General features: G+C 42.1%; 1 protein-coding gene across 1 annotated transcript; it reads right to left on the bottom strand.

Annotated features, from left to right (window-relative positions):
• Positions 1-1,344: 1,344 nt before the first annotated feature.
• LOC147318083 (uncharacterized) lies at positions 1,345-12,102 on the bottom strand. The gene is made up of 5 exons (XM_086257730.1): positions 11,947-12,102; positions 9,973-10,012; positions 9,405-9,464; positions 5,222-5,830; positions 1,345-5,022 (listed from the first exon to the last, which is right to left on the bottom strand). Exons 2-5 carry the CDS (start codon positions 9,986-9,988, stop codon positions 2,258-2,260), a joined length of 3,450 nt encoding a protein of 1,149 aa, XP_086113856.1. The 5' UTR covers positions 9,989-10,012; positions 11,947-12,102; the 3' UTR covers positions 1,345-2,257.
• Positions 12,103-12,309: the final 207 nt, after the last annotated feature.

The raw sequence follows: 12,309 nt of genomic DNA, 5'->3' as shown, positions 1-12,309 counted from the left end.
TCAGCTCAAAAATCACAGTGTATGCCCAGCATTACATTATGATCCGTCGGCACGTGCACGCTCTGTGTTTACGTCATTGTGCAGAATCTGTGTACCTGCTCTCATTTACTGTTTTAGCTGTTTGGTGGTTGTTGAAATTTATGAGGTTCAACCTGAGATTCTGGGCAAAATAGATTTATATTTAAAAATCAATTCAGGACTTTAAAGAATTGATTTTGATCGGAAAATGGATCAACAAAACCACCCCTAACATGGAGCAACTGCATTTCTGCTTCCTCATATTATGTGGGTGTTCCACAGATGTGTAACTTGCTGCAGCTCTTCCTGTTAAATATTTAATATTTATCTTATATCAGCACAAAAACACATTTCTTTTGGCTCAACATGTCACCCAAGAGCACCGTATCAGTCAGAACAATAGAGTTTATCAAAAATACCCAACAACAAGAATAACAGTGGTAGATGCATAATATTGGGGAAAATTATTAATTATTTAACGTGAATTGTTTAAGTCAGCCTGATTTTATGTTTCTGGCCAATGAAATATGATTTTTTTTTTCCTATTCTGAACACAATGATAATAAGCCTGGTTTACAAGCATGATGGCTGTTAAAGCCAACTTTTTATCCTCTCTCTGTCTGTCTTTCTCTCAACCCCATATCAAGATATTTCGGTAAATGTCTCACAGTACTCTGCGTGACAACATAACCTGCCTGAATGCAGTTCAGGTGGTGTAGTTTATATCCATGGACCCTTCCATGTCCCTCCAGTTGATCAATAAGAAATCCTGCCACCTCAGTCGGATCGGACTCTTTCTCCTGTACAGTCCCATGCGTTTTAGGTTTCTTCTACGTGTCCGCATGCTTATCACAGTACTGTCCAAGCTGGTCAATAACAGCAAGATCTCCCCATGCCTCAGTCCAAGCACAAAATAGAAGTTAATGAATTCAGATAAACGAGCCAGGCAAACAAATATAACGTGTTTGAACAATAAAAGATATGCTATAACGTAAAAAACTTTACTGTTCAAACAATGTGATTATCACATTCTAACAATATAATTTTTATGTTGTTCAAACGTGAAAAATATATTGTTAGAACAAGTTTTCATGTTATAATGTGATATACCTCTATTTTTCTTTTGCTTGGGTGGCAGCTCTATGCTTCTGTAACCTGATCCAACAAAACTGAAGAACAACATTTTAGCCCTTTTAGGTTATTTATAAAGAAAGTCTGCCATATATCCATATATGTTCCCAACTTTCCAGTAATCAGACTACACATGATACATTAATAGAAGGACATTTTATTTTTATAAAACATTCTTACGTAATGACCAGCAACTTTTTTATATTCACTCTGAATTTCCATATGGGAACTATGGCACTGCACGTGTATAGTATCCACCAATAAAATCAGAGTAAAACTGTTCATAAGTCAATAAAAGTCAATAAAACATTTCCTACCCCTTAAATAATTGTATCAAACTTTATATAAACACAGCGCTCAAATAAATGCTTACAAAGACACATTAGAAAATAATGTAGTAACATCATATAAGTTTTTTAAACCCTCAATATCCATAATTATTATGTGCATGTATTTTGATATTTACCAATTTTATATCTAAATGTATGTTATCTTATTGTTTACAAAGTAAATTTTTCACAACTATTTTTCTTCTTATTTAAATTAATAAAACTTGCAAAGAACAGATCAGAAATTATTATTATGTTTTTAATCCTGCCATAAAATGTTTGTGGCTCATATAATACAAATCATACACTTAATATTTCAAATACATCATCTGTAGACTGTTCAGTATTTCCAGGTTTGCAGTGGAAATCATAAACAGACAATAATTTGGTGAATTACTTTGAATTACTTTTACTTTCAAAAGGAGAAGATTAATGTCCTCTTATGAGAGCACCACCTGCTGGGCACAATAGTAAAAACACTCAGTGTAAAAATATGGCTCTAATAATAAACACTAATGTTGGTGTCTTGCTGACACTGCTGCCTTTCCAGAGTCTAAAAATTAAAAATGACAGATTTCAGCAGCGATTTTGCATTTTGCTGCTTTGTTAATTGAAAAAACAAACAAACAAAAGTGGTGCTCTCTCTATCACTCGCTCTCTGGTCTGAGGCAACTGTAGGTCCTTTGTGATGTTCCATGTTTTATTTTATGTTCACTTTCAAACACTGGTATGAAACTCATGTGTTCTTCTCTGTTTTACTGCTGCACTGTTTAAAGTCATCAGGCTATGATGCATTTATGCTTTTGTTTATATTTGTTAATTTCTTCTTCATGCTTTTTCTGCATTTCCTCCAATTCTTTCTTCAGTCTTTCTTCTTTGTCACTGGAGACCTTGTGCAAATGAGAATACTCATGTTTGTGTTTCTCATGCCTTTGCACCAACATCTTATACGTTTCCTTCAGATCCCTTATCTCATCATTATATTTCTCTATCAGAGATTCAAAGTCACTGGTGTATTTCTCTTTGAAGTCATTGATGTCTTCAGCTTGATTTCTGGCCTCGTCTTCATGTTTCTGCTTCATTTGTCTCATTTTTTTCTTGTTGTCATTCTCTAATTCTCTTCTTTTTCTTTCCTCCTGTTCTATTCTGACACTGTCATCTTTTATTCTTCTGTGATAATCTTCTTTTTCCTTTTCATATTTTTCTGTCAGCTTTTTAATTTTCACTTCTTCTGCTTCTCGTCTCTGTTTACTTTCTTTATACTTATTGTCCCACCAGTCTTTCCTTTCCATCTCCCAGGCCTCTCTCTCTCGTCTCATTTCTTCTCTGTTTTGCTCCAGCTCTCTGATGAGCTCTTCCTTTGATTCAGATTCTATTTGCTTCTCCAAAGTTTCCAGTTTTTGTTTCCATTGTTCTCGTTGAGTTTCTTCCTGTTCTTTCTTCTTTCTCTCCTCATCTTCTCTGATTTTCTGTTCTCTCTCTCTCGCTTCTCGCTCCTGGTTAATGCGTTCCTCCATCTGTTTGAGTTGTTTCATACTCTGCTCTTTCTCAGATTCAAATTTAGAGATCTGTTCTTCCATTTCTCTTTTTATTTTTTGCATTTCTTCTTCATGTTTCCTTTTAAGCTCCTCCCTCTCTCTCATCATGTCTTCATCCTTCTCTTTCAGTATCCTCTCCACTTTCTTCTGTATCGCTGCCTCAGCCTCTTGGAACATCTCAGTGGTGTAGTATCTGCCACCATTGTCTTTCAACATGGCTTCAATTTTCATCAGCAGGTCTGACACTTGTCTACGGTTTTTTGGATCTTTGTTGTTGAAGACGTGGTATCTGCCTCCAAAGTCTTTAATCAGAGTTTTTACAAAATCAGAACAGTCTTCTTCTATGTAACTTTCAATGGATGTGTCTTCAAGCTCATCTCCTCTGGTGAAGGTAACAATGATGAAGTTTCCTGACTTCTTTCCAAAAATCTCTTTGATCTTTTTCACAGTTTCTTTCTCCTCCTCTGTAAATCGACCGATCTGCAGCACCAGTAAGAACACGTGAGGTCCAGGAGACAATATGCTGATACAGTTCAGAAGCTCCTGTCGAACTTCATAACTGGACAGAGTCGTGTCAAACAAGCCGGGGGTGTCGACCACAACAACAGGACGTCCATCAATCTCTCCTGCTGCTTTCTGACATTCTCTGGTCACAGAAATCTGACTGATTTTAGATAAAAACACCTTTTTGCCCAAAATGGTGTTTGCAGTTGCACTTTTTCCACTGCCAGTTTTTCCGAGCAGCACCATCCTGATGGACTGTTCACTTTGATGTGCATCATCAGATGAAGCCACACTCCTGCGTTCAACTTCCTGAAGTTCAGCTTTAAGTCTTGTTACCTTCTCCATTTGAGCTTTGGTGAACATTTCTTTTGTGAAGCACTTGGATCCTTCAGCTTTCATCTTATCCACTTCATGCAGAAGCTTTGCAATCATTCGCTTTTCTTCGATGTTGAGAACAACTAATTGTTCTCTATGAGTCTGACAGAGCTTCTGAATGTCCTTGTCTTGTCTTACAAAGTTTAAAACAGCTGGATTTGTAGGATCTGACTTGACAGTGAACAGAATCATGGTGAAGTCATTGACTCGAGAGCTGAATGTGTCCTGGATGGTCACTAACTCTCCCTTGTCTTCATCAGTGAGGGGAGCCACAGGTAGGACCAGGATGAAGGCATGGACACCCTCAGGATCACAGAGGGAGATACACCTGAGTGATTCCTCCATCACTGCCTCCTGAGGTTTTCCATACAAGGCAGGCAGCTCCACCAGGGAAACCCAACGTCCACACACCTCTCCCTGATGTTTAACACACTCTGATGAGTTGGAGGCTGAATGAAGCTCAGTCTGACCTAAAATGGCCTTGGCTGCTGACGTCTTCCCTGCTCCTCTCCTCCCACACAGAACCAGGTTTAAAGATGGTTTGATGAGTTGTGATTCTATTCTTTTGATCCCTTCAGGTGGTTTGATGTCTTCAGACTTTGGTCTGATGGTCTCTTCAGTGACTGTGAGGAATTTTCCTTTGTTCTCATGCACGATGTTCTCAATCTTCTCCATCAACTGTCGATGATCATTTTCAAACATGTTGTAGTGTCTACCTTCACAATCTCTAAGTAGAGAATTAACTGAACGTCCCATCTCCTCCTCATCTGTGATGATGACCATTGAGTGTTTAAAGGCATCTCCATTAAACACACTCAGGGTCAAACTGAGAGTTTTTCTGCTCTGCACAGTGAAATCAGAAGGTTTCACCATCAGCAGCAGAACATTTGGTCCAGGAGGACAGAGACTCACACAGCTCTTCATCTCTTCTCTCGCTGCTTTCAGAGATGGACTTAAGAAGTCGGGAGTTTTCACTACTGTTAAAGGTTTTCCTCTCCACTCTCCATGGAAAACTTGTCTGTCTGGAGAAAATCCTGAAAAATCGTAGTTTTTCTTCACAATAAAGTTACAGAGTTCTGTCTTCTTTGCTGAGTTTCCTCCAAACAGCAAAATGCAGAGTCTACATCCTGTAAAGGAGCAAAGATACAAACAGGAAATTACTCTCAGACAGTCTGACTGATCCTAAAAGCCTTTTGGTCTTTCTTCACTTTTTCCATCTTCAGTAAATGCTGCTTCATGTTCTTGGTGGATCGTTCCTTCTGAGCACTTTAGAAAGTGTCTTTATGTTAAAATATCTACAGATAGAGTTTGGGGTTTTTTACTTACCAACAGGCTGAGGATCATTCAGAGTAACAGGAGCTTCTTTTCTTTGTTCAGCGCTGGTGTGCTGACAGGTCACATGTGTTCCATTGTTCATTTCTACAATGCGTTCCATGTTTTCTAGTAACTCCCGAATGTTGAGGTTTTCAAGCTGCAGTGACTTGTTTTTACATCGTCTGATCATTTCCTGTATAGGTGTATGATACATAACACTATGCCATAAACCCAGACGCCTCTCTCTGGGTGGTGATATCAGAACCAGTGAATGATCAAAGGAATGATCACTGAAGAAGTTCAGGACTCTGCAGAGTCTCGTTTTTTGATGCTCAGTGAAGTCTTCAGGCTGTAGAACCAGCAGGAACACATGAGGTCCAGGATCAGAGAGCCTCACACAGTTGTTCACATGTTCCTTTAATTTCTCCACTGAGATGTTTGGATGAAGCAGATCTGGAGTGTTGATGAGAAATATTTCTTTCCCTTGAATGTGTCCACTGACTCTCACACATCGGTCCAGTTCTTCCTCAGGGTTGAACTTGTTCTCTCTCAGTATAAAGTTTCCCACTGAGCTCCTCTCAGACCAGCTGTTCCCCAGCAGGACAGCTCTGAGCTCAGACACTGAAACGACAGCAAACACAAACACTGAACAAAGAATCTTTCAAAGTTAATACAAGCAGAAACAACATTATATCATAGGTTTTAATTAATCTAATTTTAATCATTTTCCACTTGTAACCACTGAGTTGTAATTATTGAAAAATGCGCAAAAATTGTCAGTTTGTTTAAATATGTGTTATTTTTTCTAGTATTTATGGATCATTACTGAGCCATAAATATATATTCACATGTGAGAATACTACATAAAGTTTGAGAGCTGAAAAATGTGTCTCCCCGGCCAGCCCAATGTGGCCACAAGTGTTTGTTGTTTTGCTCTCCTTGCTCTCTCTCTCTCGTCTGTCTGCCTGGGCGGAGCTCAGATTAGGCTCCCGCCCTTGGGATACGCACCTGCATCTGATCACCGGTGATTTGCAGTTTGATCTCTGACTCTTCTTAAGGCGGGGGCTCTGAGCTACTTGTCGCTGGAATATTGAGTAACTCTCGTTAGTATTGCCTGGCTTCATTGCGATTCTGTTGACCCGTGCTTTCCTTGGATTAATCCTCGTCTCTGTAAATAGGTATTTCTGGCTCTGCCCTCATTGTGACCCCTGGACACCGTGGGTGAGAGTGGAGCTGCTTGTGTGGAGATCAGGAGTGATTTTAGCCCATTTTTGGGGGGTGCTGAATGAATCAAAGCACCCCCAAAGATTTCTTACTTTTTTGACATTATTTGCTGTTTGTGTGACACACTACTAAAAATATAAAAAGCATACAGTACTTGATTGAGATGTAACATTTTAACAACAAAAGTATAGATCCCTCCCATAATGGTTTGTTCCAGCTCGCCTCTCCCCTGCTCTGACTCTAGCGCTCTTGCTGCCAGAGCGATGGTGGCTGAGAGCAGCGGCGTGGAGGTGTGGTTTAAAACAGGACATCTTAGCTGCATTTAACCTTCAGTTACTCTTTATATAGTTGGTAGGAGTCAGACCATGTTTCTTTGTAGCTGAAAAACATTACATCAGGTAACCTGCAGTGTGGAGAGCGGAGCCAGTACGAAGGCGTGTGTTTCCCAACCTGCTGACCCCCAGAACCCTGGTCTACCCCCCCTGCTAACTCTTTTACACATCGCCAACACCTACACGTGTATTTTTGAAAACGCAGCTTTTTCTATGCGTTTGGACCTCTCGCCCACACGTAAACGGCGTTTTTGACTATCTTCAGTTTTTACACGCTTGCATACACACACGTAGTTACTGTCCCTCCACAGAGGCGTCACGGTGTAATTATTTTACATGTAGTTGTTTTTTTTTCCTGTGCAATAATATTCAGCATTGCTAACAATAATTTGTTTTTCAAAAAATTCCTCTGTGCAAAATGGGTTCATAAACAACTGTGGGATACTGTTTGTCTGTGGTTTGGACTGGGGGAACAATTAGTGGCAGGATCAGCCTGATATTATTTGTATCCCACAGTAACTTTACTGTACAAAGAGCTAACAGCCAGCCGGACCTAACCCAGCGGTTCATGGTGGAGATGGATGCATCAGAGTCGGGGCCGTGCTTTCTCAATGGTTTGAGGGTAAGCTCCACCCCTGTACCTTTTTCTCTTGTCGACTCGCCCCAGCCGAGAAGAATTATGACATTGGAGATCGCAAACTGCTGGCCATAAAACTTGCTCTAGAGGAGTGGAGAGACTGGCTGGAGGGGCCGCACAGCAGTTTATCGTATGGACTGATCATAAAAACCTAGAGTACATCCGCTCGGCGAAGCGACTCAACTCACGGCAGGCCAGGTGGGCTTTGTTTTTCACCCAGTTTAATTTCACTATCACTTACAGGCCAGGCTCCCAAAACGTTAAACCAGACGCTCTATCCTGGCAATTTGCCTTAGTTGGATAGGAATCCGACCCTGGATCTGTTCTGCCCGCTTCCTGTATTATCGGAGCCGTTACGTGGGAGATTGAAGAGCTCATCCAGGAGGCGCAAGAGACCAATCCTGATCCCGGAGCAGGCCCCCCCGATCGACTCTTTGTTCTGGTGGCTGTCCGATTCTGAGTGCTCCAGTGGGTTCACACAGCCCGTTTCTCCTGCCATCCGGGAGTTAACCGCACTACTGCAATCCTGCAAAGGTATTTCTGGTGGCCCACCATCAAAGACTCACGGGAGTATGTAACTGCCTGCATCACTTGTGTTCAATATAAGTACTCCAGTCAACACCCATCTGGACATCTGCAGCCACTCACCACACCTGGGCGACCTTGGTCCCACATCTTTCTGGATTTTGTCACTGGTCTGCTGCAATCTGCAGGTAACACTACAATAATGACCATTGTTGACCGGCTCCATGGCATCCCTGAGGACATTGTCTTGGACCGGGGCCCTCAGTTCATGTGGCGGGTGTGGAAGAGTTTTGCTCTACCATAGGACCCAAGGTCAGCCTCTCCTCCAGCTTCGACCCACAAAGCAACGGCCAAACGGAGCGCATCAATGAAGATTTGACACAGCCCTCCGCTGTGTCACCTCTCATAATCAGGCCATCTGGAGCGAACACCTGCCATGGATAGGGTATGCTCACAACAGTCACACATCCTCTGCATCTGGTGTGTCACCCTTCAAAGTGTCTTTTAGGATACCAACCACCTCTGTTTCCCAAAGTTGACGGTGAGCATACTGTTCCTTCTGTCCAACATCATCTTCGCAGGTGTAGCAGGTGTCGCAGGGCCTGGCGGGCCACTCAGGCAGCGTTACTCCGGACCGAGGAACGTAATAAAGCACTCGCGGATCGCCACCAGACAGCCGCCCCTGAGTATGTGGTGGGGCAGAAGGTATGGGTCTCCAGTCGATACGTGCCGAATCTAAGAAACTCTCCCCCAACTTCATTGGCCCATTTGAAATCAGTGCTATAATCAACCCTGCATCTGTCCGACTGAAACTGCCACGCAATATATTCATGATGTATTCCATGTCTCTCAGGTCAAGCCAGTGCTCTCCAGCCCATTATGCCCTCCTTCCAGGCCCCCGCCGCCCCCCTGGCTCGTGGATGGCCAGCTGGTGATTAATCCTCATCTCTGTAAATAGGTTTCTCTGGACCTGCCCGCATTGTGAACCCTGGACACCGTGAGTGAGAGTGGAGCTGATTGTGTGGACGAGGAGCGGAGCCAGTATGAAGGCGTGTATTTTCCCCAACCTGTTGACCCCCGGAACCCTGGGCTACCCCCCCCTTCATGTGTATATAGCGCACCAGTGTGGTTAATAAAGAACTTTGAACCGTGTTCTCTCAGTCTGCGCCCGAGTCCGATCCACCACTGTGACAATAAATAAATGTACCCTCTGATAAAAGCTCAGTTTTAAATCCACAGTGTCATAATCTGAAGACCTATTTTTTTTCCTTGTTCAGCACAGTTTTCTTTCCTACAGTCTCTTTTGAAAATTGCACCAACTTCATGTCTGTGGCATAGAGCTACATAAACAAGCACTGGCATCCTGAATGTTTGATCTGTTAACATGAAGTTAAGGAGACATTTGATATGCTGTAACCTCTCCCAGAAATGACCCCCAAAAGTTTACATAAAATAGTTTTCTTCACTTTTCACTCACTGTAGGGTGGCAGAAATTCGAAGCTCTTCCTGCGACGTCTGGGAAAAGTGTCTTGTGGTCCTGCAAAGATAAAGAAATAACTCTTCTTTTATTATTATTAGTAGTAGTTGATGCACTGAGACGTGTTATCCTGCAATGACTACATCAGATGGAACAAAGCACTTTTAATGTCAACAGCTGCATGAACAGATCACATTAGTTCTGGGAAACTGTCGTCTCGTCTCTGTATGTACTGAACTGTATATAGCAGAGGAAACAAAGTTTACTTTGAAAGATTATTAAATGTGACTTTTAATTTTCAGAAAATACATTCTGACAAATGTTATTGGTTAAATGCATTGTTAAAGCATGTTACATGCAACACAGCATCCAGCCTGGTTCAGCAAAGACACTCAGATGAGACCTGCTGTAAAATATTCACCTGTAGTCACATCGTTTATTCTCCAATCAGACAAATTTCAGATTTCAGCAACAAGGAGAAACCAAGAAACAAATTACTGTCAAACGGTGCTTGTAGAGGGAGGTAACCCACAGGTACTGCATGTAAGTGTGACAAAGTAAGACTCACCAAAAGCTGCTGCCATGCTGTCATTCAGCTGCAGAACTCACTGTGGAGTTGAAAAGAAAAAAAGAACAATGTTCTAAATATTCACAACAAAGTGAGCAAAATCTTCTGTCTTCAGAAGCGTGACTGCATTTAAAATGTTGCAGAACAGAGCATGCTCATGAGAACAGGTCCCGAGGTGTCCCATGAGAACGCAAAATGTTACCTTCCGTGTCCCTATGATACGTGTGGATGGAATCCAATAGGTTGATGCTCCTGGTGGTAACACGTGTATTCCAGCCTTAACCCTAATTATAACCATAATCGCTAACTTTAACCACAACTGTGTTAAGATAGTGTTTTCCAAAGTGATTCATGATGGGAAAGTAAAATAAATGTACATGTGTAGATTCAGTACAAACTGTTCTCATGTTTCCTCCTGTTTCTGAACGCGTAACATAGGAAAGTGTTGGGTGGCCAAAAGCATAACATACAGACGATTTGTCACATAGCGGAGTATGTTACGCTTTGGGAGTGAGAACATGTTGGGCAGAGAGTACATTTCAGGCTGTTGTTCACTTTTAAGGTTTCAGTGCTGGTTTGATCGTAGTTCACAAGTTTTCAGTGCATTTAATGCTTCCTAGTAAATCTTGAATGTTTCAGTAGTTTCAGTAAATATTCTAAATCTTCTCATCCTTTCCTTTGGGGAAATAATTTAACACCATCCTGAAAGTTTGCTTCCCTCTGCCATCTCTGGTCACATGGTTCAGATTTTATTCATTCAGATCAAAAACATTATTATTGCAAAGTGTGACTGAGTGTGGTTAGATGTGTCTCTGGGGAAATTTCAATCCAGCAAGGTGAATAATCAAACCATCGCAGTAATATCTGTACCTGTCTGCCAGAGAAGTTGTTGATTGAGTAACATGTGTGTGTCAGCAATCACTCTGGAGTTCGATAAAGATTCAATCAAACTCTGTAATCACTCATCTGTCAGCTTTCCTGGTGTTTGGGCTGCTCGTCTGTTCTTTATGTCTGTCTAAGTTCTCAGTCATCCAGTTCATGGTAGACTAAGGAGCTTGGAAAGGAGGTGACTGGGTTTCTTTAAGTCTTCATGCTTATTACACAAGTCTATTCTTTACATCACTTCTACTTTTCCATGTTTTCAGATTTAATTCTGTCATCCATCCATCCAATTTTCTTGCTCACCTTCTGCAAGCCGGTCAGATTCTGTTCTGTGTGCTTTAAATATCTGTTCTCGTCTTTCAGTCTTCCTTTCAAACTCATTTATGCAGCACGCTTCCTCCCAGTCTCCGCTTCACCTTTGTCATTCGGAGCGTCGTCCGAGCCTCCATCTTTGTGTCCAGCACCACCAGCATCTAGACTCTGGGTCTGTCCTCATTCCAATTATTGCGAACCATCTGCTATGATGGATCATGGAAGCCTATTCCATCTCAGCATGTAGTCAGGTTCTAGAGAGTCTTTAATGTTATTCAGGTGTGTTGCAGCAGGGACACAAAAGTTTCAGGACACAGGCCCGCGAGGACTGGAGTTTGAGACCCCTGCCAAAAACCACCCCCACCCTCACCACCCCTCCTTTGTGGGGTTTTGGAGTCTCAGGGCGTTTGTGTGTATTACTTCTTATTTTATTTTGATATTTGTCCTGTCCCATGTGTGCCGTGTTCAGTTTCCCACACACAGGGAAAGATTAAACCTTTCATTATACTTTTATTTTGTATTCAGATTTTGACATTTAAACCATCTAAGTGTGATAGTCCGAGTGAGCTGCTGGTAGTTTTCCACTGAGCTCCAGATTCTCCTGTGCCCGCCCCTGGGCGGAGCTGTCATCTCCTCACCTGCCCAACTTACCTGGAGTTAATCTAGCGCAATCTACTGAGAATATTTAAGACCAGCGTCTTCATTGCTTGTTTGTCACTTTACCCACATTGGTAAATGTCTCTCATGCTACATGCTTCTAGTCTAAGTCTATGTACCCACCTTGCTTTTCTTGTGCTACAGCTCTCTGATCACACCACCTGTTTCACACTCTGACTCCTGGGAAGGATTTCAGTATGGCACCTGGCTGCCCTCTTGCCACTGTTTTGCACTGGATCTCTTTTAACTCAGGTCAGCTCAGCATCGCTCTCTTCAGCTCACCCGGACCTTCAGCTGCTCCTCAAAGTGTCGCCAACTCTGCCTGCAACATGAGTCATATTCCTCTTTCAAATTCATTCAAGCCTGGAGAAGTTTCATACCCACAATAATCACCCACTCCTCTGTCCACAGTTACAGCTTTAGATCTCCACACTACGAGTCGTGTTCAAACATCAAGCCCTGAATCCCTCACCAAGTTTATTCCTT

Source organism: Aulonocara sp. 'chitande type north' Nkhata Bay, linkage group LG12, assembly GCF_057382095.1.
Source record: "Aulonocara sp. 'chitande type north' Nkhata Bay isolate Kocher_YH1m ecotype deep benthic linkage group LG12, A_spYH_male_GT1.1, whole genome shotgun sequence".
NCBI lineage: Eukaryota > Metazoa > Chordata > Actinopteri > Cichliformes > Cichlidae > Aulonocara > Aulonocara sp. 'chitande type north' Nkhata Bay.
The sequence above is the reverse complement of the archived record's forward strand: the minus strand, read 5'-3'. Positions and strand labels throughout refer to the sequence as shown.

Excerpts from the sequence above, each read along its gene's own strand:
- LOC147318083 (XM_086257730.1), bottom strand. Across the intron at positions 5,831-9,404 it reads CGAATTTCTGCCACCCTACA|TGTCTGAGCTCAGAGCTGTC; the intron begins GTGAGTGAAAAG and ends CTGTCGTTTCAG. Across the intron at positions 5,023-5,221 it reads GAATGATCCTCAGCCTGTTG|GATGTAGACTCTGCATTTTG; the intron begins GTAAGTAAAAAA and ends GCTCCTTTACAG.